Here is a 20259-nt window from a genome sequence, read left to right on the forward strand (position 1 = left end):
TTTAATAATGTCATCAAAGACCCTTCTTAATCCAGAATTTCAATTTATGTATTTCTTGGGAGTCTGTTGCCTTTTCGGATCATTGTAAGAATTGCAGTAAGTGAGGTAATTGGAAGCAGCTAACGCCTACTTGTGTAATCTAATGTCTTTCAATAATACTATTTAAAGTATTCATCTTTCTTTTTATTGCTGTAATTAAAAGGTTATAGCATGTCTAGACGCTGCATATTTACCTTGGGAGCCAGTTTTGTGATGGAGTCAAGTACACTTTTTCTGATGTTCATCTATTCAGTGCAGTGGTGCATGTGGTCAAACCTATAGCAGTGCTTCAGTGATTTACAGAAGGAAAAAATTATAAAAATTCTCAAGCAAAATACGATTGGAATAAATCTTGCAAACTTATGTAACAAATGAAGAAATGTGTGTGTATATATTGAAGAAAACTATATTAAGGTGTTAACATTTTTATAAACTTTAAGTATTTAATATAGAAATTACTACTTGTAATTGCATTGTATGAAATTCACTTCATAAAACTGGTGGATAATTATAATATTTTCTTTGGAAAAGATTATATTTTCTACTGCCCTCATTTAAATGGCATGTTCTTGAAGATTGTTTACAGCTATAATAATAATTTTGATAAATAAATAATGTATTTTCCCCTACTTTGTCCTTCACAGGTGGATGAAGATGAACCTTTATTTATGAGTCTCATTAATGACCTATTCCCTGGAATTACTCTGGATAAAGCTGGGTATCCTGAACTACAGTCAGCCATCCAAAAGCAGACAGAGAAAGCAGGGCTTATTCATCATCCACCATGGATACTTAAACTTATTCAGCTGTATGAAACTCAACAAGTCCGACATGGTTAGCATGCTAGATGAGGTTTTGAGACTGCATAAAAGCAATATTTTTTTAATATTATCTGCTACAGAATGCAGATTAGTTTAATGAAAAATTTGTTTTTAAATTGAACAGGTGTATTTTTTAAAGCCTGTGTGGATATTTTGCCATGAAGCAGTTATGACCTTTTTTTAGGTGCAATGCACACATACTGAGATTTTAGCTTTGTTGTGTTATGTTTTTATGGGAAATATGAATGTGACCTTCAATGATTGAAATTTATATAGAACAAGTTAAAATGTATACATTAGAATCCAGACACTGATTTTGTTTAGTGTTCTGAAAACAATTGTCGCCCTCAGAGCTCAGTCATGACGTTCAAGTTTAATCTTACTGTGAGATTTTAATGCTGAGAAGATCCTCTCAAACCTTTACTTCTATAGATTCTACCATGCATGCGATACAATGAACACCAGGGTTGTGGGTTTGATCCCTGTACAGGTCATTAACTTAAGAGCTGGATTCAGTGATCCTTGTGGGTCCCTTCCAACTCAGAATATTCTGTGATTAAGATGTGAGAGCTATGTAAGTTCAAGTGTTTTCTTTGTGATTGATTCTTGCCATTTATACTGAGGAGAAATAAACCTGCCTCCTGCTTGACCAGGGGAGTTGGACAAGACAGGCTCCAGAGGTTCCTTTCAGCCTCAACCATTCTGTGATTCTATGAAAATGCATTTTTACAGTGCACAAAATGGTACCCTGTCCTAGGAAGGGTATCAAAGACAGTAGTAAATCCAGGTTTACAATTCATAGCTGAGTGGAAAAAAAAGTATCCTAGCTTTGAAATGCCCCTCATGCCCCTAACCTCTAACAACTAATGACTTTTTAATATAATAAGGGGAAAATATAAAGGAAATGTAACTAAAGGAGCAAAGATTTATGAAGATGTCATCCTTCTTATTCTCCCCTATCGTGTAATAATGAAAGAATAGTAAGCTTAAACTAATAAAGCAAATAAAAGGAAATACTCATTCACATAGCGCACTCTGAACCCTTAATGCCTCAAACTTTTAACTCAGATTATTGGTTAGACCAAAGAACTGGTTTGTGCTGTGCAGAGTTAATAATTTACATCCGGATAGCTGGATTCAGTGTTCTATATCAAACCATAACATCTATTTCTATACAAGAACCACAGAAATTTTAATGATTTCAGTCATGATTAAACGTACCTCTTGTTAGAATAAGGTGTTTGATCTATGAGACACTACAAATTCACTGTTTCTCAAAAATATTCAGGATCCACTGTGACATTCTGCTTAGATGCCTCTTCTCTCTACACATCCCTACTATTCCCAGGTCACATAGTTCCAATCAGCCAAACAGTTGGATACTCAGACCTTTCTATGATGGAAGTTATTGTATGAAGGGAAAAAGATTATTTTCCTGACTTCCGTTTGTCCTACTCATTGATGCTTGGATTTATGGAGAGGTTGCCATGGGATTTCAAAAAATCAAGAAAAAAATCTCTAAAACGTATGACTTCTCTTAGTTGAAATAGAGGCAGTATGTGCACATGAAGTGCTTGTACACACACACACACTCATGTATGCATGGAAATTCAGTGCATGGATCCTGAAATCTGTTTGGCATAACAATTTTGATTGAAATACCATTGAAACCAGCAGAAAGGCCATTCCGTTAACATTGAAGGGCTTGTATTAGATTTCCTCACATGTAGCATATAGCACAAGGAAGTGATTTTCTGGGTCCTCAGATTGTTTTGGAGAACATCCCACACCCTTTAGTTTTAGAGAAAACATCAAGCAATCTGGATTGTGTTGGATTAGGTTTGTAACTAGTTTTTGGGATTGTTCCGTTGATACCTTTGTTGAAGACATTTTCAAAGCCAACTAAGGATTATGTTGTCCAGTTGCCTTTAGTGTTAATAGGAGTTATCTAGCTCCCTTAAATGACTTTAGAATTCTCAGTTTGAATGTCCCATCTGATTTTGGATGGATTCTGGGCGTCTTAATAGGTGATTTAGAAAACATAACTAAAAAAGTTCAACTGTAGGCTCAATTTATTGTTGAAGACATGATTCATTTTTCTCAGGCAACATAAGTATACACTGATGAAATTAAGTGTTGTTGCTGTTAACTGGTTTTACGTAAGAAAGATGTATTAAAATGTCATCATGGAATGGATGCAGGTACATATTTTTGTTACTTTTGCTTCAGAAAGATACACTCGATTTTGTATATCATTGGAAGTTACCCATTCTCATTAAATATATTTAGAAATTACTGGCTTTGTTTGCCACCAGTCATGTCAATGTCATTGCATGCAAACATCAAAAGAGAGTTGTGTTTTCTCATTAGAAAAAGGAAAAGAACTGCCTGAGGGAGGATACAGACCCACATAGGCTTGCCTATCATAATAGAGCAGACAGTTATAGAGACCTTTTAATAATATTTTCAAATGCTGTTTCAATCGACATTAACTGGAGTGAGAAACACCCTTTTGTATTGGCTTTTGGTAAAAATAAAACAAAGATCATTGATGCGATGAACCATTAAATGGTAGCATGACATACTGACATTTCATTTTAAACCATGTTTGTATTGTTTTAAGGTATGATGACTCTAGGTCCAACTGGTGCAGGAAAGACAAAATGCATTAATATTTTGATGAAAGCAATGACAGATTGCGGTGCTCCTCATAAAGAGATGAGAATGAACCCAAAGGCAATCACAGCTTCCCAGATGTTTGGCACCCTTGATGTTGCTACAAATGACTGGACAGATGGTATTTTCTCTACATTATGGAGAAAAACTTTAAAAGCAAAGAAGGTAATGGATATTGTATCATGATGTTAATAAAGACATTTCATACTGTTTCCATAAGGTCTCATTGAGATCTTCCATTATTGAATCAAATGGGAATATGCAGTGTTAGTTTTGCTTTGTGTCTAATGAGCTCAATGTACACAAGAGTCAGAATTACATATATATACCAGATAACACTAGGCTTCCCAAGTATTTGAGGTTCCAGAATTAATTTGGAAAAGATTTTAAGGGATATGCTTCCTTCTGTAAGCAGGTAGTCCTACCATTCAAACACAAAAGTAGAGTCTGTTCATATTTTGACGTGAGGACAGGAAAGTTAATTTTCTCCTCTCTGGTTTTATGTCATTGCCACTATATTTCACTGGTTATATCAGAATGTAAGAGGCTTTGGTAAGAAATCAATGTAGGCATTTCCCAGTTCTCCTATCAAACCTGCAGATCATGTTTCATGGAATCATGATTATGCTCAGATCTTCTGAAAAGTCACTTAGTTCTCACTTGGAAAATGGGGAGCCTTACATGAAATACTTGTGTAACATCCCACAAGGACTCACTTTGTGCCTGTGTCTGTGAGTGCATTTCATGGGAAATGTTTTTATCCATCAAGATGGATACTGGGCTGACTGATGTATTTGTAGAAGAAAGGTACAACTTTGCGCTTAGTACAGTGCAAATCAATTTTTGTCACCATTCTTTAATATCCTTTTTTTGTGTGACACAAGACAACAAAGGAACCACTGAACAAATGGTAAAAATTGCATTTCATGCTGAGCTCCAAATTATGACTCATTATTTATATCCAAGAGTACATTCTCTGATATTAAGTAAATGTGTATTTTTGGTCAATTCAGTAAAGCTGCATGTGTGTGTCTCTCCTTTTTTTTTTTTTTGAGGGTGAGCATATCTGGATAGTTTTGGATGGACCTGTTGATGCAATATGGATTGAAAATCTGAACTCTGTTCTGGATGATAATAAGACCCTTACTTTGGCCAATGGAGATCGTATTCCGATGTCCCCCAATTGCAAAATTATTTTTGAACCTCACAACATTGACAATGCTTCCCCTGCAACAGTTTCTCGTAACGGGATGGTCTTCATGAGTTCCTCAGTGTTAGACTGGAAACCTATTTTAAAGGCTTGGCTGCAAACTCTACCTGTTAGCTACTCTGATGTCCTATGGAATTGCTTTAATGCTGTATTTCAGGTACTGAATTAACAACTTTGGGGGAAAAAAAATTGCATTTCTTATTCTTTATTTAATGAAGCATTGTTTCTTCCTAAGTGCTTTTTCAATTATTTGCATCTCTGTGTTTATGTAAAAAAAAAAAAAAGAGAGAGAAGATAATCTCTAACGTTAATGAATGACTGAAACTATAACAGATGAATAATTTGGATGTTTTGTTTTGTTGGCATACTTCAGTTGGCAAAGAATTGTTAAACCTGTGATTATTTTGTATTGCATATTGACAAAACAGATATTCTCTTTCCTTGTAATTGTTATTACAATTTTAATTCTTGTTAGAATACATAAAGGAAGTATGTAAACTTGTTTGTTTTAAATATAAAGAAGTAAATTCAGAAAGAAATTGAGCTAGATTTACTCTGGTAAAGCAGGAATGCATTTGGTCCTTTAGTTACTTTTAAAAGACATGCTATAATTTGAATTAATCCGGGGTAGTGTGTATGTGCTGTTCTGTGCTGTTCCAAAGCTCAGGGTAGGTGACTATAGTTGTCTCTTATGATTTTGTTATCCATGTTTCTCTTCCAAAGGAAATTTTTGAAATGGTATCTCTTTGATACATTGTCTGACTAAATTGTGTTCAATCAGTACATCCAAAGCAAGAATTCTGAGTGTTTTTCCACTCCATTTGGCTTTGGCTTACTGAATCATTAGAAAGGTTTCATAATATTATGGATGGTTGCACTCAATAGTGGATATAGAAGCATAATCTCAATAGTATACTTTTTCAATTACATTGAAATATTTATTTTTGCTTTGGAACTTTCTAAAGAAATAGTTATGTCTTTGCAATTCTGTCACTGTTCTTATCTTTTCTTATCTTCTGATTTCCTCAACATCTGCAAAGTAAATGCAACTGCCCATATACTTGTGTTTCCCATCAGCTTGCTCCTGCCAGTTTACTTGTGTAATTGATGTTGGATTTCACAGGGTTTTCTCCTGTAATATTTTTAATTGATGTTGTATTTTAAAAATGCAGTTTTTAATGAACTTTGAGTGACATTTCAGAAATAAATCATGATAAAAGCAATGATTGATATAGGTTTGGAATGCCCTGAATGTTAGCAAATGTCTTCTTACAAATATTTTTCATTTCAGTGCCCATTTACTTTAAAACCAATGTTTAACAAGCTATTCATTTTATTCTATCTCCAAAACATAATGATATGACATAGTATTTACTACAGTAGCAAGAAAAACAATTCTGATAATGAATTTTAAAATATGCTTCCAAAGTAATGTATATGTAGGTCAATTTACTGCTTCTTTGCAACAATTCTATCTATATTTTATGCTACAACTTGCTCTGAAAACATAATAACAACATTTAAAATGCCCAAGCCTGAAGCAATAGCAATAAAGTCCAGAAAAATATGTATTTTATTAGATTGAGAGATGAAAATGCAGTGAAATATGAAGTTACTTCAGTGCTGAAGGCTGTGTTTAGAACTATCAAAATGTAAATGAAAGCTGTCATGCTGGCAGTTTTCTTTCACTTTTAATGTGCTGTCTTTGCTTCTCAAATAATAGAAACAATAAAAGTGATTTTACAGATGAGAGTAACACTACTTTTGTGTTCACATGCCTCTTTTTATAGTTGTTATATTCTCCTACGTAAAAAAAGATAAAATTCAAACCATAAAAAAATCATAAAATTTAAAAAGAAAATTTTTTAAATAGTGCATCAGCAGTGGTAGCCAAACCCCAAGTATAGACCTTGGTGAATTTAATACTAGTATTAAGAAGAGAATGGGTATAAACATCTTACAAATATCTGATTTTTTGAAGAAAATGAAGATTAGACTATAGATGGAAATGGAGTAATCAAGGAGACTCAGTCTTTAAGTAGACATATAGAGACTTTTTGAAATCAATTTAAATTCAACCAAAATAGATGTAAGACAATTGCTCTAGTAATTCCAATTTGCTTACAAGCAGCTCTCATTTTTTGTGATAACCAAAACAGTATTTGTCACTGAAAGTCTTCATGTCGGATAAAATCATTGTTAATAAAGGTACAGCAAGGAGCGGTAATGGAGGAGGAAACTAATTAGAGAATAATAGTTGTGAATCAGTGGCAAGAATGTATTTATTCTTTTTATGTATGTTATAAATTGCATTGTAAGTCAGCAGTTTTTATACATATATTAAAAAAAAGGTCAGTAGGTAGTCTGAAGACAAGGATAGATTAAAAATAACCCCAACCCAAAATACAAAAGACAAAACCCTCTACCCCAAACAACCCCCCAAACCAACCTTATTTTGATTTAAGATTATCTTAGAGTCCTTTTGTATTTCCACAGGATTTTTTTTAAATAGTGATTGAAAGCTTGGATTTTCACCCTCCTTTTCTTGTCAGCAACATTTCCTGCTTAGCAATACTTTAAAGTAAACTCCCTCGTAAAAATCTCTACTCTCTTAAATTTAGAAGCTCTATTGCCACTTCCTTGTTTGTAAATGATGCTGCTACCTGTAAGCAACAGAATTGCTTTGCTAATGGAAGTAATTCTCTGAGACAGTTTCAAAGAACTGAAATAATTAAAATAATTACGTGAGTGGTGTTACTAAGTTTGTCTGTAAAGTGTGAAGCTCAAACCAGTAATGGATGCTATGTGAGTAACTTAAGTTTCAGCATGTCTACATAGTGTTTAAATGAAAAAAAGTCTAGTAGGAACTTAAGTTTCAGGTGTGACTAATTCCTCCCTCCACATTAAATCTCACACTAATCCAATTTGTGTAAAGGCTGGTATTGCCCCTTAGCGTAAAAGTGAATATATAATCCAAAGAGTTTCTTAAATTTAATATTTTAATGCCAATGTTAAAATTAATGTTACAAATATTAATAACTTTACATTATTGAGTTGTTCTTGTGCTTGTCTAAACCCTTTGAGTATGTTGCTAGCATTGTGTCCTGAAGAGTGTTGTAGAGTCCACTGAGTTCCATAGTGATTGTACTCTGTGGAAAAGGATCTCCTTTTCATATGAGTTTTTAGCATCTGACTTCATTTTTCAATCTCATTGTAAGGGATAGCAAATTCCTGATCCAAATTCTTCACAACTTATGTGTATTTGTCACAACGCAACTCATTTACCAGTCCCTCTGTCCCAACAATCCATGCAAATTTCTGTCTTGATCTTGCATCCTCTTTTCAACCAGTAGTAGTAGTAATAACATACTAACGTGTGTAGAACTGATTTTTTTTCATAAACTGAAAGAATTAGAATTACCTCACTGGAATAAGAAACCTCTCTGGAATCATAAGCACCATAAAACTAGTTCTGGTGAAAATTGGGCTCTTGACAGTACAGAATACTTTGATGCATGAAATATCTTTATTCTGTGTGTGTCAAATCAATTATTAAACAATTTACAGTGCCCTATGAGACATTTAGTCTATTTTACAGATGAAGAAGCTGAATCTCAGTGAGATTTAGGTCCAAATTCTAAAAGTCTTTAGACTTCAATTTCCCACACTGCTTGTGGGCACTCCCTTGTGGTACCCACAACCCCCACAGTTACTCAACTGAGCACCCTATTGTACTCTTACGGAATTTTTGAGGGAAACCCACAAACAGCAGCAGACAGAGGTGGAAGCACTTTTGCTAGGCAACAAGAAATAACAACAAAAGCAAGCTGATAGAGTGGTATCCCTGCCCATGGTGGGGTGATGGAACTAGATGAGCTTTAAGGTCCGTTACAGCCCAACTCATTCTATGATTCTGTGTATACCCACATTCAGATTGTCTTTTTAGACCACTTATCCATGAACCCTACTCTAGATTAAGATGCTTAAGAGAGTTTTTTATCACAATATATATATATTTGTTATGTGTTTTACTTGGTATTCTAGTGAGATGGAACTCAGGAGGATGGGTAAAAATCTTGATTCAGTCTGTGTGCCAATAAATATCAGCATAGGGTCCTTAGAGAACTTTAGCGGCAAACATTAAACTGAAAATTGAAACAAAGCTGGTGAGTATGTGGTTAAACAACTCAGTGATTTTTAAAAAACATCTAGGTAATTGTTTACATCTTTGGGTGATCAAAAGTCTTCGTTGTCTTAGCTTTCTCCCTTACAGGACAAAGATTATGAAGGCAAATGGAACCCATAGGGAGGGAATTATATTAAAGATTGTTAAATGAAGGTGCAAATAGGCTATAATTTATATCAGTCTGTATTAGGGATGGCAGTTGATATTTTAAAACAATTCTGCACTGCAAATCTCAGATAGGACTTTACATCAGTTTGAAACTTTACTCAAGATGTTTCAGAACACTTGACAAAGGCAGGCATGGTAGCCATCACTATGAAGAAACATGAGGAAAGTCAAGTTCCATTAAAATGAATTCCAAAATTCCCTTTGGATCCTGTCAGGATTCTACAGGAAAATGAGAGTATTGGTTTCAAGAGACATTATGATGCAGTCAGAACAGATCAGATAGACAGAAATTTATAGTGGTGAAGTTATGCATTGGACTCGATGGTCCTTGTAGGTCCCTTCCAACTTGTTGTCTTCTGTGATTTTGCGATTTTATATATGTATATGTGTATATATATATACATATCATCACAAAATATCATACAAAAGAGTATGGCGTAATAAACACTTGAAGAAAAGTACCAAGATCAGTGTTTACAGAGCCATAGTGCTGTCCACTCTCTTGTATGGTTCCGAATCATGGGTCATCTACCGCCACCACCTGCGTCTCCTAGAACGCTTCCATCAACACTGCCTCCGTACAATCCTTAACATCTACTGGTCAGATTATGTGACCAATACATCTGTTCTTGAGCAAGCAGCAGTCACAAGTATTGAGGTCATGTTGCTGAGAACACAGCTGCGATGGGCAGGGCACGTTTCCAGGATGAAGGACCACCGCCTCCCTAAGATCTTGCTTTATGGTGAACTTGCCACCGGCTGCCGCAAGAGAGGAGCCCCGAAGAAAAGATACAAGGACTCCCTGAAACAACATCTCAGCCTTGGCCATATTGATCACCATAACTGGTCTACTCTGGCCTCCAATCGGGAGGCCTGGAGACACACCATCTATAACACAGCTGTCTCCTTTGAGAACGCACGAAGGATCACTCTCAAGGAGAAAAGACAACGCAGAAAGAACCGTGTCTTGCAGAATATACTACCTAAGGAGTCTTTCTGTTGTGCCTTTTGCAATCGGATATGTCTATCTCGTATCAGCCTCATAAGCCACCAGCGTGCCTGTAACTAATGTGGATAGTGCCTTCCCAAATCTTTGTTCGCGAAGCCTAGCCATGATGATATCATTACAGCAATTCTAGTACTTTTATCCTCCTACCACAAAAATGGCAATGGTAGATTAAAATCTCCAGTGGAGAGCATAAATGGCAGACCCCTGATGTAACTGAAAAGCAGTCTTCAAGTTGTCGTCAGGAAATTCCTGTATGGATCTCATATGAATAGTTCTGACTGTGTTACTTCAAAGTTATTTTTCTAATATGTTATTGTTATAAAAAAAATCATGATCAAAGTCTGAATATTTGTAATCCCAGAAATGAGGAAAAATATTATTTGGGATAAAGTTTAGAATATATTTAAAATTAAGAAATTGGTCTAATCTAAGTATAAATCATACCATTGAAACTGGTAAACGAATTGTTGAATGATGGTTTTTTTCTTTCCAGGATGTGATAGATTTTGTTTTTTCTGCTGTGACACCAAAAATGTCGATTTTAGAATGCATGTACATCAAACAAGCTATTGACCTCCTACAGGTAGATACAGCATTCTGCTTTTCTTTTTCTGATTCTGTTATTTGTGCTCGGACATTGTTCAAGGAGGGCGGTAGTTACATACTGCATCTGCTTTGCAGGGTTTACTGTCTGACCGAGATGAGAAGCAGCTCAGTGAGAAACATCTTGCTCGCTTGTTCATTTTCGCTGTGATGTGGTCAGCCGGAGCTCTTTTGGAACCAGATGACAAGCTGAAAATGGAGCTGTTCCTACGGAAGCACTCTGCAGTGAAAGAACTACCAGCTGTGAATGAAGAAGAAACCATGTTCGAATTTGGTATCGATTCCTGTGGCCAGTGGGAGCACTGGTCAAAGAAGGTTTGTATGCTGCAACATGCTAAGGTTTCTAAATGAGTATACAAAATGTATTTGATAAGAGGCATATTATTTTATTATTTCAAACCCTACATAATTTGGTTAGGAAGATTAATCCTACCAAATGTTTGAGAGTTTCTTTTTTGAAATGTGTTTTTCTTTTCTCTGTAAGTATCTTAGGCAGAGAATAGAAATGTGTATTTGAAATAGCTTTGGAAGTGAAACAGAAGTGATCTTTGTCTACTGCTTATTGCCCTACTGTTAAAGAACTCCCAGCAATGAAAACATTTTATCATGTACTAGAGAATAGTGGAATGAAAATATCCTGTTAGTCTAAAACCCTTTTAGAAAAGCTGGGTAAGGCACTGATTGATTATAAATGGATGCTTGGCTTTCAGGAAGAAAAGTTTTGCTAATGTAAATTTTATCAAGTACATTTGATTTTGTGTTCTGTTGCAAAGTGATTCTTGGGCAGGTAGAAATTCTCAAAATGTATGCATTTCTTTCTTATGCAGGTCCCTGAATATATTTATCCTAAAGATTCAGTACCAGAATATACTTCCATTCTAGTTCCAAACGTAGACAGTGTCCGAACAGACTTTCTAATGCACACTATCATGAGGCAAGGAAAAGCTGTTCTGCTAATTGGGGAACAGGGAACCGCAAAAACAGTTATGATTAAGGTAGGTGGAATGGAAAAACATATGTAATATATTTGTATGTTAACATTGCAATAATTGACATTGGCATAAATGTTAAATTGAAATCTAAGAGTAGTTTGATTTTCTTCAAATTACATACTAGCATTCTTCCTGAGGCCTTTTGCCAGTACTCACATGGACTACAAGCAAAAATCCCTAAGTATCTACATTTTAATATAAAGGTTTCTTTTAACCTTTGATAACTGTGGCCACAAGGTCATGTGATAAATGCTCTTTTGTATGCTTTCGTTTCTTTTGAGAGGTCAAACTGGCGGTTTTGCTAAGAAAATATTGATCCTTGGAAGATTTTTAATTTTCCTGTGCTTTGTCAGTGGTGCCAAATGTGAACTGATCTTTTGTACACCTCTGTTGCACAGTCTTTCTTCACAAACCAAACTGAAGAGAAAGAACTCCTTTACTCAGGGTGGTTTTCAGAGGGTAAATTTATCTGCTCTCTCAATTTCTTCACTGAAAATGTCCTTATGTTCTTTAGAAAAAAAATAACAGGATTATCATTAAATTAACAAATAAATGTTTCTGTATTATAAAATAGTGCAGGTTAAACATGTTACTTACAAATATTAATGACTTACTACAGAAAAGTCAATAATTGAAAGGCTGAACAAACTCACATGTCATACCAAACTTGGCATCCCTTACTCGAAAAAATATGAGTGTAATAGTTTTCAGTATGGTGTCTCTGTTGTCCAAGGGAGTCTGTAGACTCTTTGATCAGTGAGAGGTAGCTAAATAAAACTGATCTGCTGTTGGGACAGCTGAATTTGCCATACAGGCAATCTGTACCTCCACTGGAGGATTCACAGAGGTCTTGAAATTGAAAATAGCTGAAAAACACTGGCCTAAACTAACCTTTGGCTTTCTTAAAATCTGGAGCCATTTTATGCCCTCCAGCCATGTGCTTTCTGAGCCCTGACATAAAGCAAGTTGTACCCATGCCAGCAGCCATTAATACTACTTTTTCAGCTTGGCTGTCGATGCCAGCGTGCATGCCGGTGTAATGTCAACTTCTGTTCCTGGCACCAGCTGGAGAACTATTTTAGCAGAGTGAAGAGGCGGGGTCTGGGTGGTGGTCTTGATATTCCGCATACTGGATTTTGTCCAGATACTGGCAACCTCCAGGCTTCAGCTGCCATTCCTGTCCCTAAAAATAATTGGAGCTGATTCTTGGGAGTTGCTTACCCTGAGTCTATGCTATAGAGCAAAGTATGTTCATTACACAAGAGAGCATAATGTCAGTAGACATTTGATCTCATTTAAGGTTAGGAATCTGCATTCACAACTGTTCCCCTTCTGCTTCACCTTCTGTAGAATTTTACTTTCCTACACCTTGTGGAAAAGAAATTTTCAGATTAAGCAGTTGGTTTCATGAGAAAGTAAAAAGATTTTAATATTGAACACTTCAGGTAGTAATCTGAATTAATCTGAATTAATCTTCAATATTGAGTCAGTTGCCAGTATAAATAATAAAAAAAGAATTTATAATGGAATGTTAATTTGTGATCTTTAATCTCTGTTATTAATTCACAAATTGCAAAAAATCAAAAATTTAATATGAATCTGATATAAGACAATTGAAAATTCTCTGATTGTTTAACTAACAAGAACAATCCCATTCGACAACCTCTTTTTTTTCGAAGATAGTTCTCGTTTATGTAGTGTGCAATATTACAGTTACCATGTAAACATTCTGAAATGCCATCATGAATAAAATAGATGCATGCTTTTTGAATGTTTGAAAATTCCTCGTTGCAGTGGGTTGACCTTGCCCAGCTGCAACACCTCCACCCAGCTGCTGGTTCTCTTCCTTTCCTCAGCAGCACAGGGGATGAGGTAAAGACAGGGAGATCTCAACTCACCAATTACTGCCATGGGGAAAACATTTGACTTGGGAAATGCTTTTAAAATTTATTTCTAGTTAAAAATTGAATTGGACGGTGAAAATCAAAGAGAATACTAAAAACACCCTCTCCTCACCCCCCTCTTCTTCCCAGGGTCACCTTAACTCCTTCATCCCTGACTCCTCTACCTCCTCCCCACAGAGCAGTGCAGGGAGTGGGGAATGGGGGCTGCAGTCACTACATAACAGCTCTACTCTGCCTCTCCTTTGTCCTCACATTGCTTCCTCCTCCAACCTGGGGTCCCTTCCATGGGTTACAGTTCTGACTGGGGCTGAAGTTCTTCGTGTACTATTCCTGTGTGGGTACACAGGGTCACAAGTCCTGCCAGAAAACCTGCTCCAGCCTGGGCTTCTCTCTCCATGGGTCTGCAAGTCCTTCCAGGAGTTCCAGTGCAGGCTTCCCACAGGGTCACAGCCTCCTTTGGGCATTCATCTACTCCAGTATAGGGTCCTCCATGTGCTGCAGGTTGATATCTGCTCCCCTGTGGACCTCCATGAGCTGCAGGGGGACAGCCTGCCTCGCCTTGGTCTGCACCACGGGCTGCAGGGGAATCTCTGCTAGAGCAACTTCTGCCCTTCTTTCTATTCTCACCTTGGTATCTGCAGGGCTGTTTCTCTCTCTCAACTTCCAGGCAGCATTTTGCCCTTTCTTACACAGGCTGAGTGTCTCCAGTGGATCTTCTGGAGGTGGCTGGAACTGGCTGTGTCTGGCATGAGAAACCCCTGCCTCCTTCTTGCAAGGGGCTGCCCCACAGCTCCAGCTGCCAACCCCTAGGCACCTGCACCTGGTACATCAGCTTTGTACAAATTGTTGGAGTGCCAAAGAGAGGTCTGAGCAGTGACCTGCACCAACCCTGTCGAGAGTACTCACCAAATACAGGACTGTTGCGTATACATCGCATGTATAAACTGTCATTTGGGTGAGGTCTGAGAAAAACCTATTTCTGAAGGGCACCTTTTCTTAAACTGCAATCACCATATCAACAAAATCAACATTTTAACAATATTAATCAAAATATTTTGAGGGTGTTTGGCTGTATCTTCCTTTCTGTTGTCACAGGGAGTGTATGTTTCACTGGAGTTTTCTTAGAGCACTTCATCAGCAATGGTATAGATTTATTTTTCTGAGGTACCAAAATGGGAATATTTCTAGTCAACCCTCTTATGCACATGAGAATTTAAATGACATTTGACTTTGTCATCATTGCAGAAGAATCTTTAAAAAGAAACTATGTTGGAAATATGGAATTTTTAACACTATTTTTATGCTCCAAGACTTTTCCTAAACAAAATATTTCCTATGCTATATATATATATATCTATATATCTATATATATGTCTCCCTTGATGTGACTCCAGGGTTACATATTTTTATTATGAAGCCTCACTAAATGCAGAGAGTGGAGCTTTGTTGCTCTAGGGTATCCTCAGCAGCTATGGAAATTGTACATATTCATAAAATTCAAGGATTCGTTTCCTTATTAAGAAAAGATAACTATCAGTAAATGTGATGTAACTGGGTTTAATTTTAAACTACCATTTCTTTACACTGCTTTTGTTGTAAGATATGTTCCTGTAGTGTAAACGTGAAAAAGGATTTGGTTTTTCACTTGTTCCTTGCAGTCTGCTATAATAGTTCATCACTAACAGCTTGAATTTAGGAAAAATCCTGACAATTGTTAATGCAAAGTTTATTTGCATCTTGAGTTGGCACGTATCTACTTGTTGTAACACTTAGTGAAGTCTATTAAAAGCTTATAAATTTTAATACTTAGAAATTTTATGCAAAACATTAACTGACAGTTTGAATTTCAAGTTGCAGATGGTATATTTATCTGAAATAAACTGGGGTTTGAGATTTTGAAGTTAATAGCAGGACAGAGATTTTTGCAGGGCTGCTGTGCGTCTGCATCTCCTTTTGGCTGAATTCATCTGGATTTACTGGTGCACTTTAAATTGGTTTGTCTTGCAGAATTATACAACCAAGTATGATCCTGATGTTCACTTGACCAAATGCCTAAACTTCTCTTCTGCAACTCTACCAAATATGTTCCAAAGGAGCATAGAAAGTTACGTAGATAAAAGAATGGGCACCACATACGGTCCTCCGTCAGGGAAGAAAATGACTGTCTTTATTGATGACATCAACATGCCTGTGATTAATGAATGGGGTGATCAGGTAAAAGGAAAACATTTGAAAATTGTTGGTCTTACCATTTTTGCAGATGGAAGTACTGATCTGTGGGTTGCAAAAATGGGACAGTTTAGGAAAATGGTATCATAATATGGACTAGACCAAGTATGTTTATTAAAAACAATTTCCCCAAGCCAGTTTTTGACAGGACTAATAAGCTATCATTCCCAAAAGATCAGGGAGAGTGTCAAGCCACAAGTGCAATCACTGTAGCTTTTAAGCCTTTTGGTATGGTTGCATGCAGAGCTAGTAGAATTTCCAAACTAGCAGTCCTAAGAACCAGAGTGGGAAAGGAAGCATTTCCTTCTTTGATCTGCTCTGGACTGTAAATTGCAGTTACTATTATGTGAAATCTAAGCTGGTGATGAGTCTAGAGAACAAGACTTAGGAGGAGTGGCTGAGGAAATTACGGTTGTTGAGCCTTGAGTAAAGAAGGCTCAGTGGAGACATTATTGCTCTCTACAACTGCCTGAAAGGAGGTTGTAGCCAGGTGGATGTTGATCTCTTCTCACAAGCAATGGGAAAAGGGAAAATGGTCTCAAGTTGCAGCAGGAGAGTTTTAGATTGGATAACAGGGAAAAATTTCTTCACCAAAAGGGTTGTCAAGTACTGGAACTGGATGCCCAGGGAAGTGGTGGAGTCACCATCCCCAGAAGTATTTGAAAGATAGGTGGATATGGCACTTAGGGACATGGCTTAGTGGTGGGCTTGGCAATGCTGGGTTAATGGTTGGACTTGATGATCTCAAAGGTCCTTTCCAACTTAAACAATTCTATGATCACAGTTGACATTCAAGACTAGCAAGCTGTCTTGTGGTATTGATACTTACAGACCTATACTGTGAAAATCTGAATTAAAAAAAAAAAATTACTGCTGAGAAAAAATAACTTTCCTGCTTCCAGTATAGCTCTGTAATCCTGCTCTCTCACTGCCTCTATACAAGTGAATGTGTGGCTATACTTCATGCTAAATTAACCCTTCTTTTTCACTATATAAGTGCCTGTGTCAATCTGAATATATGGTCTGGATTGAAAACTTAAAGTGCTGAATGTTCTTAAATTAAAATCATGCAAATCTAGTTGAATGTCTGACTTCATGTCCACAACTACTTATAACATGGCACTTACGTGTGGCCAATCCACTGCATATGCTTGGTTGCCACATTGCATATTGAGGACCCTGAAACACTTAACTCCTCCTTTTTTTTTTTTTTTTTGGTATCTAGGTCACCAATGAGATTGTAAGACAGCTGATGGAACAGAAAGGTTTCTACAGTTTGGAGAAGCCAGGAGAATTCACACATGTGATTGACATCCAGTTTGTAGCTGCTATGATTCACCCTGGGGGAGGTCGAAATGACATCCCACAGCGCCTGAAACGCCAGTTCACCATCTACAACTGCACACTGCCTTCTAGTTCCTCTATTGATAAAATATTTCAAACAATAGCTGAAGGTTATTTCTGTGAACAACGTCATTTCCCTGCAGAAATATGTAAACTGGCTTCAGCATTAGTATCTACAAGTCGAAAGGTTTGGCAAATGACAAAAGGAAAGGTAAAATTACCTATTATTATTATCTCTTAAGGCCTTGAAGCATCTGACCCAGGTCTTTTGAACTGTTGTTTGCATTCATACTTCATATTGTGAAGTTGTGACCAGTGTGTATAACTACTTTCTGATGCCTGTTCTGAATTTGTTGCTCTCAGGACCTCCTTAGCTGACTGAAAACATAATCACATGTAGTGCCTTCTATAGCTAATATAAGAATCACATTATATATGTATAATATAGTAAGCATAGCTGATAGAAAGATTGAGAGATCTTGTGGCTGAGTAAACGTCTAGAGCATAAGGAACAAGAAACAAAAAATTAGATAGGAATCTTCTCTAAAGATGTTTGGGATTGTGACAAACTTTAAAGATCTGAATTAAAAAAAAAAGTCAAATTTGGCGGAGAGGGAATCAGTTCAAAACGAATGAGATCTGGTACTTAGCAATTTCTGAATATTGACTTTTTCCATTTCAAACAGATGTTAAAAATATTTAACTGCAATTCCTAAGCAAATTTTGCTTTGAAATAGACAAAAAACCTGTATGTGTAGAACGAAATTTGAAAATGTTAAGATTACATAATAGAAATATGTGTCAAATTTGTTCTTCTAATGAGAAAAGTGGAGGGGAGTAGTGGAGAGATAGGGATTTGTTCAATGATATTTTCTAGACTTGAAAAGGTTGGTGAGAATTGCACAAACAACTCACTATAGATATAAACTTGGCTTACAGGGAGAAATAGAGAGACTTCTAGTGAAACTATTGGCTAGTCAATATTCACCCGTATATTCAACAGAAATGGTGCTTATTACTGCTAGTTAACTTCCTAAAGAGAAAACCTGGCTTTTGCTAAGTTGTAAATTTCCCCCAAAATATTATTTTATTATTTTTCTACTCTCTTTTATTTTGTTTTCTTTTCCTCATCTACTTTCCCTTTTCCTCATGAACCTTTCCTCACATGTTCTTGGAAAGGACAAAAGAGAGTAAAAGAAATTATCTGGAGGAAAGGACAGAAGCAACACCACAGATTAAACGGTGCTGACATTTTTACTGTGGCCTTCAATGCCATCATTAACTAACCTGTCTTGACTACTCTTCAGTGCATGTTTCTGGGACTTGAGAGATTCAAAGAAACTCAAATGAAATCTGTGTGCTCATGGCTACTGTCATTTCTTCATTTTTACCATTGCCTCTTAAATGCCAAGCATGTATTTCTGCTTGGCAAGACTGAAGTTTGTGAAAATTTCCATACTCACTTAATACTAAGTAGGAAATATTTTTCTTTAGCAATTATTTGAATATAGTTTGTGACATTATTTTGTAGATGTTACCGACTCCAGCTAAATTTCATTACATCTTCAATTTACGAGACCTCAGTCGTATTTGGCAAGGAATACTTACAGTTACTTCTGATGTCTGCCAGAGCATCAGTGTTTTGGTAGCCTTGTTCCAACATGAGTGCAGACGTGTTATTGCAGACAGATTCATCAGCCAAAATGATAAAGACTGGTTTGAAGATACACTGGAAAAGGTAGGCAAATAGTGTTTCAGTATTTGTGACGGAAAGAGGCCGATGACATATTTCATTACTAAAGAAATCCTTAATGTATTGTTGTAGATTGTTTCTGTAGAGCATGGTCAAAATCTATTTGAAGATAAATGCACAGAATTATACTTTGTGGATTTCTTGCGTGATGTCCCAGAGACTACCGGAGATGAACCTGATGATGTGGAGTTGAAGGCTCCAAAAATTTACGAGCCTATCCCATCTCTGGATTATTTGGCTGAAAGATTACAGATGTTCATGCAACAGTACAATGAAACTGTCAGAGGATCAAAGATGGATTTGGTATTTTTCAAGGTATTGCTGTTTGTAATTATATTCATACCAGAAGTGCCTGGTCTTTTGCACTTACTGATACACAGATCTTGTGTGTTTCTATCACATTACTTTGGAGATAGCTGAGAATGGCTAGCTTTGCATCCAGAGAGCCTTACAAATGAACTCTACAAAGCCATGCTGCCATCTCTAGCTGCCTACGCTCCCACGAATTATTCCATCTCTTTGCATTTCCTCATCTTCTTTTCCTCATTCTTTGCATAATTCAAAGCACAACTAATTTGTTTATACAGTGCACATTGTGATTGTCATCTTGCTTTCCTGTAAGTTACCTCCTTCTCAAAGGTCTTGATGCACGATGCTTTCTTCAGCTTTAGACTGGGTGGTTTGGTAGGATTTTAGGACATTTCAGATTAATTCTTGCTCCAAGATAAATATAGCAGTTGAATAAGAAATGTAGATAGTGTACTCGTATTTTAGCTTTGTTAGCCTATTTAGAGAGCCTGTAAATAGCTCAGCTAAAAGGCTGGGGGAGTCCTTTCAACTTTTCCTTCTGTCCTCTAGGGGGCATGCCCTCAGCTCTGCCGGCTACAGACAGCGCATATGACATTGCTTCATATAAGGACATTTCTCTTGGGCTAGTCCTGCTGCCCACTGAAGTCAGGGGAAAATCACCTGTTTACTTTGATAAGTACAGGGCTAAGTCTTTGGCACAGGCTCCAGAGAAGTCATCTAGCTGTTGAGAGGCAGTTACTTGGTGACATGCTTCTGGCTACTTATATGTTGTATTATTTTTACATCTCTTCATCCCCTTTTCTCTCTATACATAGGATGCAATCATCCATTTGATTAAAATATCACGGATTATTCGAACTCCACAAGGAAATGCGTTGTTGGTGGGTGTGGGTGGATCTGGAAAACAGAGTCTGACCAGACTAGCATCATATATTGCTGGATATGAGAGCTTTCAGATTACTTTAACAAGGTAACACAGTGCAGCATACACAGACATTTACTCCTTAATTTACCAT

General features: G+C 36.6%; 1 protein-coding gene across 7 annotated transcripts in view; it reads left to right on the plus strand.

Annotated features, from left to right (window-relative positions):
• LOC113947481 (dynein heavy chain 5, axonemal-like) overlaps nucleotides 1-20259 on the plus strand; it is a 153602-nt gene that overhangs the window by 65286 nt on the left and 68057 nt on the right. For 6 of the 7 annotated variants that reach the window (XM_027644062.1, XM_027644063.1, XM_027644065.1 and 3 more), the window contains 11 exons: nucleotides 684-873; nucleotides 3484-3701; nucleotides 4592-4903; nucleotides 10603-10692; nucleotides 10791-11027; nucleotides 11540-11707; nucleotides 15616-15822; nucleotides 17063-17392; nucleotides 18713-18919; nucleotides 19007-19249; nucleotides 20059-20213. In XM_027644062.1, coding sequence (XP_027499863.1) covers nucleotides 684-873; nucleotides 3484-3701; nucleotides 4592-4903; nucleotides 10603-10692; nucleotides 10791-11027; nucleotides 11540-11707; nucleotides 15616-15822; nucleotides 17063-17392; nucleotides 18713-18919; nucleotides 19007-19249; nucleotides 20059-20213 — 2357 coding nt within the window. The remainder of the gene's footprint in view (nucleotides 1-683; nucleotides 874-3483; nucleotides 3702-4591; nucleotides 4904-10602; nucleotides 10693-10790; nucleotides 11028-11539; nucleotides 11708-15615; nucleotides 15823-17062; nucleotides 17393-18712; nucleotides 18920-19006; nucleotides 19250-20058; nucleotides 20214-20259) is intronic. The other variant, XM_027644064.1, reaches the window with a different exon arrangement.

This window comes from Corapipo altera, unplaced genomic scaffold (assembly GCF_003945725.1).
Source record: "Corapipo altera isolate COAL_440 unplaced genomic scaffold, ASM394572v1 24b, whole genome shotgun sequence".
Classification (NCBI taxonomy): Eukaryota; Metazoa; Chordata; class Aves; order Passeriformes; family Pipridae; genus Corapipo; species Corapipo altera.